General features: G+C 28.7%; 2 protein-coding genes across 7 annotated transcripts in view; one reads left to right on the forward strand and one right to left on the reverse strand.

Annotated features, from left to right (window-relative positions):
* The window catches only part of Gpa2 (Glycoprotein hormone alpha 2), a 179,520-nt gene that overhangs the window by 28,795 nt on the left and 136,450 nt on the right, over window positions 1-14,275 (forward strand). The window lies entirely within an intron of this gene.
* Window positions 1-14,275, reverse strand: part of capu (formin protein cappuccino) — a 92,119-nt gene that overhangs the window by 28,506 nt on the left and 49,338 nt on the right. For all 6 annotated transcript variants that reach the window (XM_075369013.1, XM_075369015.1, XM_075369012.1 and 3 more), the window contains 4 exons: window positions 11,549-12,437; window positions 6,068-6,215; window positions 3,564-3,700; window positions 2,055-2,138 (listed from right to left, as the gene is read on the reverse strand). In XM_075369013.1, coding sequence (XP_075225128.1) covers window positions 2,055-2,138; window positions 3,564-3,700; window positions 6,068-6,215; window positions 11,549-12,437 — 1,258 coding nt within the window. The remainder of the gene's footprint in view (window positions 1-2,054; window positions 2,139-3,563; window positions 3,701-6,067; window positions 6,216-11,548; window positions 12,438-14,275) is intronic.

Below are 14,275 nucleotides of genomic sequence, written 5' to 3' on the forward strand. Positions count from 1 at the left end.
CAGTTGAAATTATAAGTTATGGTAAGCTATTTTATTTTTAAGGTAAAATTTACCGAACTTTTGGGTAGAACCTCGTATAAACTAATCTTTTACAATTCTGAGGTTAAGTGCACAGTGTTTACTATGGTGGCTTACCGTTCTGCTTGTGTTTGCCCAGCAAATGATGATTTTGATGAGTTTAGAGATAATTTTTTAAATGAATCTGATAATGATAGTGTTGTAATTAGTGAATGTTCTGATAATGAAGATAGTGTGACAGTGGAAGTGAAATAAACAAAAATTCTTCTATCGAAACAAATCCAGTTGGGAGTGGAAACACAAAAAATTAATGTTTGTGAAATTTCACTTACTGACAATGTTGGAATTAATCCTATAATAACGCAACATCTTACTAATATAAGTAAAGAATTAGAAGTAGTCAATCAATGTTTAGGTGAAACTTTTTGACACAAAGTTGTTTTGGAATCAAACTCTTATGCTAGGATAAACAATAAGAATAAATTAAAGAATCTAAGTCCTGATGAACTAAAAGCTTATTTTTCTCATGTCATGGTATAAAAAGTCAAAATTAAATAATTATTGGACAACCCACAAAATAAGTCATGCTCAATTTTTTCTGAAACAATGGCTCAAGACAGATAAATGCAGTAAAGTAAGGCCTATTATTGTTTATTTAGTACATAAATTTAAAAAAGTATATACTCCTAACAAAAATATATATATTGATGAAAGCCTAATGGCTTTTCATGGGAGGCCTTCTTATATTTAGCTCAATCCTTCCAAATGAGCTTGTTTTGGTATAAAGATCTATAAAGTGTGTGATACGGAAATTGTTATAATTTAAAAATATATGTAGTTAAGAAAATCCAGAACCTACTGTAAGATATTTTAGCGTTAGTGAATCAGTAATTTTACAACTATGTAATGATTTATTCAATGAAGGCCAGGTTTTAAACACGGATAATTAGTATTCCTCTCCGAACCTTTTTGCTGAACTTCTAAGTCGTGGTACATTTGATGTTGATACTGTAAAGAAAAACAGGAAAGATTTATGTAAGGAAATATTGAAGACCAAATTGAAAAAAAGGTGATGTCACATTTTCAACAGTTAAAACCAAATGTTGCAACTGATTATAACCGATTTATGTGAGGTGTATATAGGTAAGACCAAATACTCTATGCTTACCCTGTAAAGCGGCACCACTATGCAACGGGGTACAAAAAATTGTTTTTTTTTATTTATTCAATCCTTGTTTATACAATACAAGTGTCATTCGCAATCTAGCTAGTGGTAAAAAGAAAAACTTCATTGATTTTCACCTAAATGTAATGGAACAGGTTTTAGAAAGTAACATTCCCAGAACACAATCGTGGGGTTGGAAGACCGTCCACATCAGGTGACAACCCATTATGCTTACAGGCCAAACAATGGGGTCATTTCATTGAAAAAATCCCAGCAACAATAAAACAGGCCATCTAGAAAAAGCAGAGTTTGTGCAGCCTATAATAAATGCTCAGAAATAGTGTATTAGTGTAAAACGTATTGTGAACCGTTACATTTAGATAATTGTTTTGAAATGTACCACACCAAATTAAATCATTAAAACTGTGTATTATAAAAAAAAAAAAAAACATAAATTTTAGGATTCAAAATAACACTTAGTAAAAGGTTTCATCAATTAGAAAAGGTAAATAAAGCATTTTTTTAAATTTTCATTCAATTATTCTAGTAATATACATAGCATTAAGAGACAAAAGATAGTAAAGATATAAGTAAAGTATAAAAATATTCAGTCCCGAGAGCTAAAAAAAATCTAAAAATTCAGTCATCAATAGGTTAACCATAAAATATTAGTTATTTAGTCACACTGACAAAACACCAAATTCAAATCTCTAACAATATTTTAATTGTAAACAATCAGTAACATTTATGATATTGAAAAAAAAAAAAACTGAAAAAATCACTTAGACATCAAATATTATTTATATAGTAACAACCACCCAAATAGATATTACATAAATAAATACATAAAACAAAATAATTAGAATCATACCGTTTTCAATTTCAGGAAAATCAACATGTAAACTAGATGACAAAATTCCAACATTCTGTGATCTTTTACCATCCAATATTTTTGCTACCTACAAATTAAAACATGAATTTAATAAATAACAAAATGTATATTTTAATATGCTGTAAATTCTTATAATAATAAAGTAAATAAAAATAACAGTGATTCTTTAAACATGAAAATTTCATCATCATACTTTTAACTTGAAATTATACTTTTTTAAATGTTTTGTATTACTTTCCTGGTTGATATATACTATATAGATTTACTATATTAATCGGATCAAATTTTGCATTTTAGTTTTTTTTTCATCTCCTCTACAAACAAAATTTCAGCATTGAAAACTCTCATGTATGTATACTGGACTGTTTTCTGATTGATATTTCCAGACTGGATGTACCGATTTAGATGAAATCTGGCACAACGATTTCTGCATAAAGGGTACTGAAGTTATTTAATTCTGAACACAATTGGTTTCAGACTTTTTTAATCTCAAAATTCTACTCAACAGATAGATTAATTTTTTCAAATGATTTAATATCTCTTATGTAGATAAGATTTTTTCTGATGGTATCTGTCTTATTCAAACTCCTATAAAGGGATAGAGCAACAAAGCTTTTTTTTGTGTTTCTGGACTCTTACTCACATTATTGTACTAATTAGATGAATTTATTACATTATTATGTCACTCTGGTTGTGCATTTAGGCAATTTCACCAAATAAGGAGGATAATAGGCCAAATTTTTATACTTTTTTTATCATTTATTTTTTTTTATTTTTATTTATTATTTTTTTTATATCTTTAGAGTGGCTTTATGAACTTTTTAAAAAAAATTATATGACTTCTGATTGTTGATCATTAATGACATTTAACTTTGGTTAAAATTAGTCAAGGGGTTGGGAAGATATGGTCACGATGTATCTTGTATCCCACCAAAATTTTATTCAAACAGAATATTTGTTTTTGTAATTCAATATGTCTTAGCAGGGCTTCAGAAGACAAAAAACATTTCACTTTTTTCATGTCGTAAAAATTTCCTTTTTTATTTGATATGTTACATATCTAAAAAATAATTATAGACAGTTAATAATTTGCTACTGGAGGAAATAATTTTTCAGCACAGTTAAAGCGTACTGCAAAATCATCATGAATACGCTCAGTCATTAGGAATTAAGTATTTTAAATTGGCAATCACATCTGATCTTAATCCCACAGAAGATTTGGGGTCTCATTTAAAAAAAAGTAATAAGGGCTTATTAAAAATATAATAACTTTCCTCCAAGTAGCAGTCTGCTGAGGAGAAAACCTTTTGTCATATTTTTTTTAACCGCTAAAAATTTTCTATTAACCTCGTAGTAATATTTTCCAAGCATATTAATTATTTTATAATTAAATTAACAACAGTGATAAGAAGAGTTAGCTTACTTTGTTGTATTAGATGTCTACAAATAATATGATTAAAACACTAATAAATATAATACTTATTTAACCTACCTGACTTTTTACAGGTTTCATGCTGACATTTTTCCTTGTATTTTTCCTGTCTACAACTTGACGTGAAAACAACTGTGAAAACTCGTTAACATCTAATATCGTAGCTTCTTCTAACTCCTCCCATAATGGCGCACTATAAACCAAAATTTATAAATTGAATTAAAATAATACATATATTAATAAATTACAGGGTGAAGGGATAGCATCTTCACCTTCCATCCATAAGATTCTGAGTTTGAAAGCTGGTAAGATTTGGCATTTTTATTTTTCTGGCTATAGCTCTATTGCTGATGCAGCAGCTTAGCTATTAAGGGAGAATATAGTGATCAGCTGGCATTTTGGGTATCAAGAGTTTTTGCAAATATCATTTAAAGACTCTCTTAGTCCAAAAAAACACAAAAAAGGTTATTGAAATCTCTAGATGTATTCAAATAGATATATATTAAACAAAGGAAAAAGAAAAGAATGGAAAAGTATTATAATAACTATGAATTTATCATCTAAAATCTTAATTTAGCATGATAAATTACTAGTTATTGAAATACTTTTTCATTCATGATTGAATAAATATTTGTTCTTATTTAAAATGTTTTTGAAGTCTTTTAAAATTTCTTAATTTATTTTTAGTTTAAACAAACAATTTTTACAAAAATGTAAATAGTTATAATGTAAATGCTAAACAGTTTAAGAATTTACAAAAGTTGTCATTGAGGATGGGCTTAGGCCAGAAAGCGTTATGGGTAAAAAAAAATTAAACGTAAGTGTTTCTTTAATTCTGTGCTTTGCAGAGGCTGAAAGAATATTAAACTGTGTATATATATAATATAACTGTATATACATATATATATATGTGTGTGTGTGTGTGTGTGTTAGCCTGCAATTTTGTAGAACATAGCGCTGGGAAAATTTGAACTTGCTGGATTTTATATATCATTTGTTATATGGTATAATGCTTGTTATAAAAAAGCAACTATAATTCAGAACCAGCCTGTAGCTGTTACAAGAGTAAATAATTAAGCATTATTAAAATTTTTATAAAGATTGCCTTCACTTTTTCCCTTAAACCATCCGTGTCTATCACAAAGAAACCTATTCTGTACAGGGAAGTATATTATAATTAATTTATATACCACTGTTTTAAAAAAAAAAGTAACTGATAAATTTAATAAAGAATTCTAATAATAATTAATAACATGTAAACAGGGAACATCCAACTACAAATAATTATTATATCGGGATAAGGTAAAAAACTGCAATGTTATATTAAGTATGTAATTATCTTATATTAGACTTACTCGATATAAGACAGAAGTTAAAGGATGTGAGGTAAGGATTAAATGGGTTCTGGAAACGCGGTAACTAACTAAATCTATACAAATAGAGGCGGAGGGTTAATTGTCCCATTCCTCAACCCTTATGCTTCAAGAATTTTTCCTTCGGGAACATACCATGGAAACTATCAGTCAGTATTTGGGCTCCATCAGTAATCCCGTACTGTTATTTCCTAGTACCTAACACAGAAGCTGCATCTTTACTGAGTCTCAGTGGGATGGTAAGAGCATCAGAGGGTTAGAAAAAAAAAGCCAAACTGCAGAGGATCAAATAAAGTCAGATCTTTTACGCCAACTAAAATTTAATCACTAAATTTTAGCAGTTGAAGCCCAATCTAATAAATCAATTACTGCCAATTAACAAAATTAAACATCGTTGGTTGCAGTTAACCATCATCGGTTGTACTTTTTTCTGAAACATCTTGCCATCAGATTTAAACATTCAAGTCTTACTAGCTGTAATATATAAAACTTCAACTTTATGATCACCGTGTTGACCACTGGTAACGGCACTGGCCGTAATGTGTATGCACCCTGTCCTGCATGAATCTATTCTTTCACTTGACTCTCTTTATCAGATTCTATGAATCTTATAACATTTTTCTTTAATTTTATATTTTTACTCTGTTTATCATTTTTCCTTTTAAAGTTAAACTAAAGTAATTTAAAACTACAACATGATAGTGTATTCCAGGATACAAAAAAATCTATAATATTTTTACAATGAATTTTTAAATTAGAATTAATTTTTTACACAGCAATTTGAAATCTGATTTCACAAATTATCATTTCTTCAGTTAAGAAATAACGTCGTTAAAAATTTAATTTTAACAAAAATTTAATTTTTAAAAAACATTTTATTTTTAACAAAAAAAGATGTTGATTTCATTACTACTTATAAACATCCTGAAGTTAAAGAAGAAATGTAAAATAATAAAAATAAATGAGCCGATCTCCATAGTGAATTGATAGAGTCACTGCCTTTTATCCAGAGGTCCTGGGTTTGAATCCCAGAAAGGCATGGCTTTTTCATACACTATAATTTCTATCTTCATATTCCCATATACAAACTTCTTTAAAGCTTCTGCATTGAATTAATTCATCGGTAAAAAAATATATTTCTCTCATTATAAATAAAAAATAAATATGAGAAAGTAATAATTACTTACCATCTATCACCTGTGTTATTGCCTGAAAGAGTTTTAGGCCCATCAGTATTGTCAACTGAAGTGCCATCTACAGCGGCAGGAACAGTCAGTCTTGTCCAATATAATGGTTTCATAGGAACTGGAGGATTTAGTGGCTCTTTTCTGAACACTGTAATCCAAGTATAAATAAATGTACTTAAATATAAATTACCTTTTATTTAATGTAATAGACATAGTTTTATTATTCGCTTAAAAAATAATTCTTTGGTAAAGATCATCTTTTTTTTAATTTTACTGTAACAATTTTATAAAATTTTTAATTTTATTGTAAAAGATATTGTAACAGTGAATTAAGGATATAAAATAAAAGAATGATGGGATTTCTCAGATCAGAGCATTAGGAATATTTTGCGAAATTGTGCTGAGAGTATAAAGCTTTGGTAGCTGAAAAGTTTGTGTAGCAATTATTGTAACCTATGCATTTATTTTAGTGTTGTTGATGAGGGATGTTTCTTAGCTGACTGTATTTTCTGTTTAAGAAAAAAGACACAATGTGTTTTGTGATGCCAAATAGTCAATAATTTTAGTTTAGCATGAATTTTTATGTACATATATATACAAGTATACAAAAACAAGCCACCAAATAAAATAATCTAAAACGATGATACAATCAATTCAAAGAAACAGGATCTGATCTAAACAGTAATCACCTGATAAACCATTGATATCAGAAGAAAGTGTAATGTGTCAGATGATTTGCAATCAGAAATCTAAGTATTGGTTTACAAATTCCAAAACAACCGTTATAATTCTATGTAAAAGGTTACACTTGCACGCATATGAAATTCAGCTATTACAAGAAAAACAATGAAAACGAATCATTTTTAAATGATGTTAAGTTTTACAAGTGAAGCTTCACCTTAATGGATGTATTGTCATGATTCATAGATATGGGGATCTGAAAACTGAGATGTAATTTTTAAGAAATTATGTGTCACATCTAAAGCTAATATTTGGTACGGTTTAATGAAAAACTATATAATTGGGACCTTTTCTTTGCTGGAAAGTCTGTTAATGGAAATATTTATCTTGATATGTTACATGGCTATTTATTGCTTTCCTCAAAAATATACATGGAACTTATTTTCAATAAGGAGATGCATCCCCACACTTTCATACATTTGTAAAAATGAAAAATTTGCAGAAAGATGGATGGGACCAGAAAATTTGGACCTTATACCTCGGTCCAAAAAATCTGGATCTAACCCTTGTGGGCATATATTAAAAATATTCTTAATTCGCAAAAATTATGTGATTCGAGTCACTTAAAATAAAGAATCAAGATACAACCATAAGAGAAGATATGTAAGAACATCATGTATGGGAAGAAAAATTGAATATCGATTGAAAATTTGCCAAGCAATGAAGGGCATGCATATTGAAATTTATTATGTAAAAAACCTATTTGGATGGAACATTTTACAAATAAAATAATGTAAAATGTAAGAATTTTTATTTAATTCAAGCCTAAAATTCCACCATTTTTACTTCCTTTGCAATGTAAAGAGGTATTGTGATAGTGAAAAATTTTGATCTTCAGATTTCATCTTCTTTTTTCTACTTCCTTATATTAAGTAGAGAAAGTAATGTGATTGTGAAACATTTCAGTTTTCAAATATCAAAGGAAATATTGATTTTCACCATTCCTGAATTCATTTTGACTAGTTTCGAGGTGACGTCTGTACGAACATTTGTATGTATGTATCCCGCATAACTCAAAAACAATTAGCTGTGGAAGTTGAAATTTTGGATTTAGCACTGTTTTGACATCTAGTTGTGCACCTCCCTTTTTGATTGCAATCAAAATTAAAATTTTAATTAATGAAATATATGGATATTAAGGGAAGGCACATTGGTTTAAATCAGACTTCATCTCCTTTTGTTTTTTTCTAACTTTTCTTTTTTTAATTTAAATATAATGATTCAATAATTATTAACCCGTAATAAAAAAGGGTTTGCAATAAATAAGTAAATGTTATTTAATAGGCATTACATATGTGTATACACTTAGTGAAACATCTGTTTATTTAATATTAATTGAAAATTATAATTTAGAATCATATTATCTGTGTATTTTCTTAGCAAATTCTTATAAAAATTGAATATTTACTTAAAAAAAATAATTTTATTTAATTATTAGACAGAAAAATAAAAAAAAAATTTAAACTGTATTCAATTTAAAGGGATTGTTGAACATTTTTTTCACTTGTGTGTAGTATGCACAAGCTTTCTGGTGTCATATAAATAAAAGTTAATAATTATTAAAGTATTCCGTTTAGTGAACTCCTGTTTACTGGCTAAAAATATTAATTTGACCTTATGGTGTAGAATTATCAGTTTTTATTATTGGGTTATTTGGTAAACAATTTATTTAAAGAGTAATCACGGGACCTTTTTCTCTAACCTAATATTTCAGGTAAGATTGTTGAATTAATAATTGTACAAATATTTGATGTTAATAAAAACTAATATTTTAGCAATTGTGTAACTTTTATTAAAGAATTGGAGGATCGTATCTCACTTTCAGATGAAATAGGTTTAAATGAAGTCCAGCAAAAATGCGTATATGCAATTTAATAGATGTACAAGGAAGTCATGTGGTGCACACATAAGATTTTTTTTTATGATGAATGACTGTATTATAAAATACATCTGATCAATAACTATGAGCTACAGTAAACCTCCAATTATCCAGATAATTTTATAAATGATTTCCTCAAGTCTGAGCTAGAGAAAACTTTATTTTTTTGTTTTCATAAGACAAATCTGTTATACATATTTGAACTTTTATTTAAAATTACAGTTAGAATGACCTACAATATCAGTCTGATTTTTGTGAAAAAATCATTACTTATAGTAATTCAAATATAAAAACAAGAAGTAGAAGATGTTCTGAATGAAGAGCCATTGTGCTTCAGAAAGAGATTGGTAAAGTTAAAAGTACATAAACAGTTATCTGTGAAGTTTTATAATTTTTCAGCAGCAATGAATTAAATTACAAAATTATTAAAATACAGTTATTAAATTACAGCTGTAAAGGTTTTTATATCTGTGTACATATGACAAAAAAAAAATTCTACACAATCGTAGTAAATGTAATTTCTTCACCTACAGGTAATATTCGTTGAGTGTAATAAATTGCAATAAGAAATTTAATAAAATTCACCTGATATGGTGAATTTAATATATTTAACACAACAGTGGCATCTGTTATATTAGTCGTGTAACCACAACTGTGGATTGCTTTAAATAAAGGCTACCAGACGATAGAAGAAACAAGTCACTCTTGAAGATAAATTGCCATGCTCAAGAATAATAAGCATCCACGCTTATTATAGTAAATGAAGAGTGAAACTATTTTTTACAATCCCATTCCAGAGACTTGTATAGTGAACATTATAACTTCAGAGTCGCTCTGAAGTTATAATGTTGTCTAGTACCTTATTTATAATAACCACAAAAAGAAAACCAACAATATGGTTTTGTACGTGTAACAACCATAAACAAAATCGCAACACACTGAATACACTTTTTCAGATTTTTATTTAATTTGAAGGTAAATATATCCCTTTCTATCGTAAAATAATGCATTAGTCTATATTATATAAAGGAAAAGGAATATATTTATCTTTATGTAATATTTTTAAAGTAATAAAATCAATAAAAAATTAGAATGAAGTATAATTTAATTTATTTACTGGACCAACCACTACGGAAACCTTGTTTAGCCCGATACTGTTTTCAGGATATGTTACATTACTTTGTAGTTTAGATATTGGAGTTTGTAAACTGTTTTCATTTGGAGAAGATGCAGCTGTAACTTTTAAAAGTAGGGATTACAGTATAGTCATTAATTTACATAAAAAAATTTAAAAATAATATATTATTGACTGATAAATCATTAGTTATATATTAAAAAATTTAATATATATGTTTTCTTATTAAATAAAAAAAGTTCAATCTTTTAAGAATATATTTTGAAAATTCACGAGGAGGGTTGCAATAACATTTAAACTTGTAGTTGCTTGGCAAAAATAGAATACTTAGGAATTTCAATCGTAGTCATTTTCTCATACTGAACCACTTCAGTGTCAGGTCGAGACCTTCCTGAACAGCCCTCATACATCTACATAATTTTGTAACCTTACAGAAGTGAATAAACGTACAAAGCACATATATCAAAACACTATAAAAATGTCTTTTCAACTTTGTAATGAAGAATATGTGGATATAATTTTTGTTTACATATCCTATAAAATAGTAAGTACGCTGGCTGTATATTCATGAAAATCAAAATAATTTCTTAATAGAAAATAAGTTAAAAAGAATTTTTCAACAAAATTTGTCTAAGTTTTGTGAAAAATTCTGATACAATACAGAGGGCCACCCAAGGAATTTTAAATCAAGTGGAAGACTGTGTAAATAGTTGTGTTCATTTTCAAAATTTTATTTCTGTAATGTGTTTCTACAATTATTTCTTTAAATTTCAAAATGTTTTTTGTTTGGTTTAAAATGATAACATTCCATGTTAAGTTAAATTTCTTAAACTTGTTTTCAGTTAACTTTAGTAAATAAAAAAAAACAAAGCGTTTCTAGAAACTTATTTATATGAACTTTTCTCATTATTGTAATCAAAGGAATCTGGATTTAATAATCAACAAGAAACTCCCGGAATAAAATTAAAAAATTCTATCAACAATGGCCTGGAGCTTGAACCATAATTTACAATGTAAAATAAGGAAAACCATGGCCCTGCTTTAGAAGTTGAAAATAATTTACAAAAAAAGAAGAAAAGATTTTACTGACTGGATAATTCAACATGAAAATGTGCAGATCATGAATTTAACAAAATTATAAAATTTACATTAAAAAGAATGGAATGTAGGTAATAATGCACTAAAATAAAAATGTCACAAAATTAATAACTTAAAAAAAAGTAAAATAGATTAAGTTGCCAGGACACAAATGGAACAATTTTGACAGCTCTAAGAAAATCAACTTAAAGTAATAATTTACCACTAAAGGTAAAGTAAATTACTAAAAACTACCATTAATTATTGCAAATATAAATTACAATAAACAAACTGTAAAATTATGTTACTATGCTGTGTTAAAATCAGTTTCAAAATTATACATAATCAAATTTGAGGATAAAAGTTTTCTGGATGTTTAATGTATATTAGGGAATAAACAAATTAAAATAATTAGCACTTACTCCTGAAAAAAAAAACTGTTATGCAGAAATTAGACATTTCTAAATCCTTATAAGGAAGTAAATTTATAAAGAAAATTTGAAGAAAGTTAAGGTCTACGTACGAAAAAAGAAATAATCATTAGATACATTCGTTATAGATAATCATTGTATTTATACTTAATCTGAAATTATTTACATTAACAACAAGTTTCAGTGAATATTATAACAGTACCACTAAATTAACATACTTGCCCTCTGCGCGCTCCATCCTCCAGCTGGTGGTGCTGGAAATGGCGCCGGATAGGAACTGTTCGCAGGCATGGGCGGTGGAGGGGGTAAATTGGTCGCAGTGGTCCCATCTGAATTAGCACCTGGTGGAGGAGGTGGCGGTATTGGAGGCCCTCCTGTAGAAGCACCTAGTGGTGGTGGTGGTGGGGGCGGTGGACCTCCTCCTGAAACAGCAGTCGGTGGTGGGGGTGGTGGAGGCGGTGGACCTCCTGAAACACAAACTGGTGGTAGGGACGGTGGAGGTGGAGGAACTCCTCCTAGAATGGGAACTGGTGGTGGTGGTGGTGGGGGTGGCGGTGGACCTTTTGAAACAGGAACTGATGGTGGTTGTGGAAGAGCAGGAGGAGGGGAAACAGATTTAGATAAAGTCAAATCTGGATCAAAGGTTATGAGATCACTGGCAGGTAAAGGAGGAAGTGGTGGTGGGAGGAGTGGAGGTGGTGGTGGAGGCGGAATATGAATGTTTACAGCGGTGGGAGATGGAGCAGCAGTAGTTGAAGTTGTAATAGGTGCTGAAACAGGAGGTGGACATATATCACTAGCAGCAGACGGTGTAGTACTAGCTGCTGCCAAAAGGTCATTTGTAATTTTTTCTGTACTAATTGCATTTTCTTTACAAATACCGTTTGCATCTGTTTTATCCTCAGTTTTTTCTAATTTACTTGCTTTATTAACATCATGGCTATCTTCTTCAAGCGTTATACTAAGGTGAATGTCCTTGGGATCTATTATATCATCGACTTGAGAAGATTTAGTCACTGAATAACTACTTTTATTATTAATACTGTTTGAATTTGTCACCTCTTCTTCAGGCAAATCAAAGTCAGCTTTCACTTTCTCAGCCAAACTCTGAAAAAAAAAAGAAAATTTCACAGAAAAATTGCAGTGCCACTTATTTAAACTAGTTATGTTTAACTAATTACACTACCTGACTAGCCTTTGCGATGGAATGGTAATATATGTCTTTCATCTCTAAGATTCAGGATTTGAATCCTGATTATACTTGGAATTTTTCATGCGCTGTATAAAAATTCATTTTGAAAAGCGACTGTAGTTTGGTGATTAGCCTGTGGTTGTTAATTAAATAATTACATCATTATCAACAAGATGTACCTCATACAGCTCAATAGAATGTAACTTATATTTACCATAGTTATTTTAATTAAATGGTTGCGGCAATTCACATCTAATAAATAAACACCTGCAATACGTAGTAAAACTACATCTAACATTACTTAATTTCATTGATCTTACAGGAACTGGCTTATTAAATATGTCTTAAGCCATAAATATAATCTTTACATCATATTAATCAATCAACAGAAAGCTAATTTATGAATCATTCAATTGTTCCACATGCTGTGGAACAATCAGGTTTCGCAGATGCTGTGTGAACCATCTTGCTCATAAAATAATGGCAGTTTATTGTCTTATTCAGGAGTATATTTATTTAAAACTAATAATGCAACAATCTTGAGAATAACATAATTTACTAAAAACATTTAAGCTCATATTAAATGTAAATGCACTTTAAGTCCTCCTGTAAGTCAAGATTATAACTGAAATTAATTACCCATTCCTTTCTTTTTAAAATCAGACTTTAGCACTTACAATATATATATATATATTATACACCAATATATATTAGCAATTAAATGAAAATAGAATTTTCTAAAAAAAAAAGAACAATTACTTAAAGACAGTTCTTATCACCCCCATTATTCATAGAGTAATTAAAATAAACTCATTACACCAATGTCCAAATATATATTAATTGTTGAACAAAATTTTACATTTTTATATCAACCATTAATTAGATTAAACAAACTGAGGCCAACATACACACAGACATATGCACTTGTAAAAATAATTCTTTACTCATCTGAAATGCAAAATTTTCAGAATTTTTTGTTTTCTAAAAATGCTATTCGGTGTTCATAAACTTTCACATCAATTTTCTCAAACTTAAATTTACATCAAACCTAGGAAGTATGCTTTTGATTCCAATTTTTTAGGGTTTTATGAAAACTTTTTCAAAAACTAATGATACAGTTCTGCAACTCCATTAAAAAAAAAAATGTTTCATTAAGATTGCATATAAAAGTGGTTTCATATACAATTTTGGCCAATAACTTGTACCTGTAGTTTTACTGTGCTACTATTTTACCTTTAGTGCACAAAGCTGGACAAAATCTTTTGCTACGTGTAATTCACCACTTTGTTTCCGCTAATTCAAAAATAAAGTGTTTTCAGATCTAAAGTGTTTATATAAATGAAGTTGCTGGAAAATTTAGATATAAGATAGTTTTCTTATTTTTGAAATAATGTAGTCTTTAAAATCATAGTAGCAGAAACAACAAAAGTTGTCCACGATTTACAAAACAACAGCTACTTTGTTTACCACACCACTCATTAAACATAACATAAATTAAAATTCACTGTCAAAAGTGAGGTTAGAAAGTGACAAAAGAAATCATTATTTGTGTAAGCTTCTAGATTTTATTTCCACTTACAAAACTACTTAGTTCAAAGAATAACCACTGCTAGCGCTTCTGTATGCAAGACATAAATGTTGGGAGTTTTATGTATGATAACTCCTAATTTTGGAGAATTATAAGAAAACCAAAACATAAAAAAGGGGATTATAATGATAAATAAGTTAATCTATTTATTACAAGTTGCTAGAT

This window comes from Lycorma delicatula, chromosome 6, assembly GCF_047948215.1.
Source record: "Lycorma delicatula isolate Av1 chromosome 6, ASM4794821v1, whole genome shotgun sequence".
Classification (NCBI taxonomy): domain Eukaryota; kingdom Metazoa; phylum Arthropoda; class Insecta; order Hemiptera; family Fulgoridae; genus Lycorma; species Lycorma delicatula.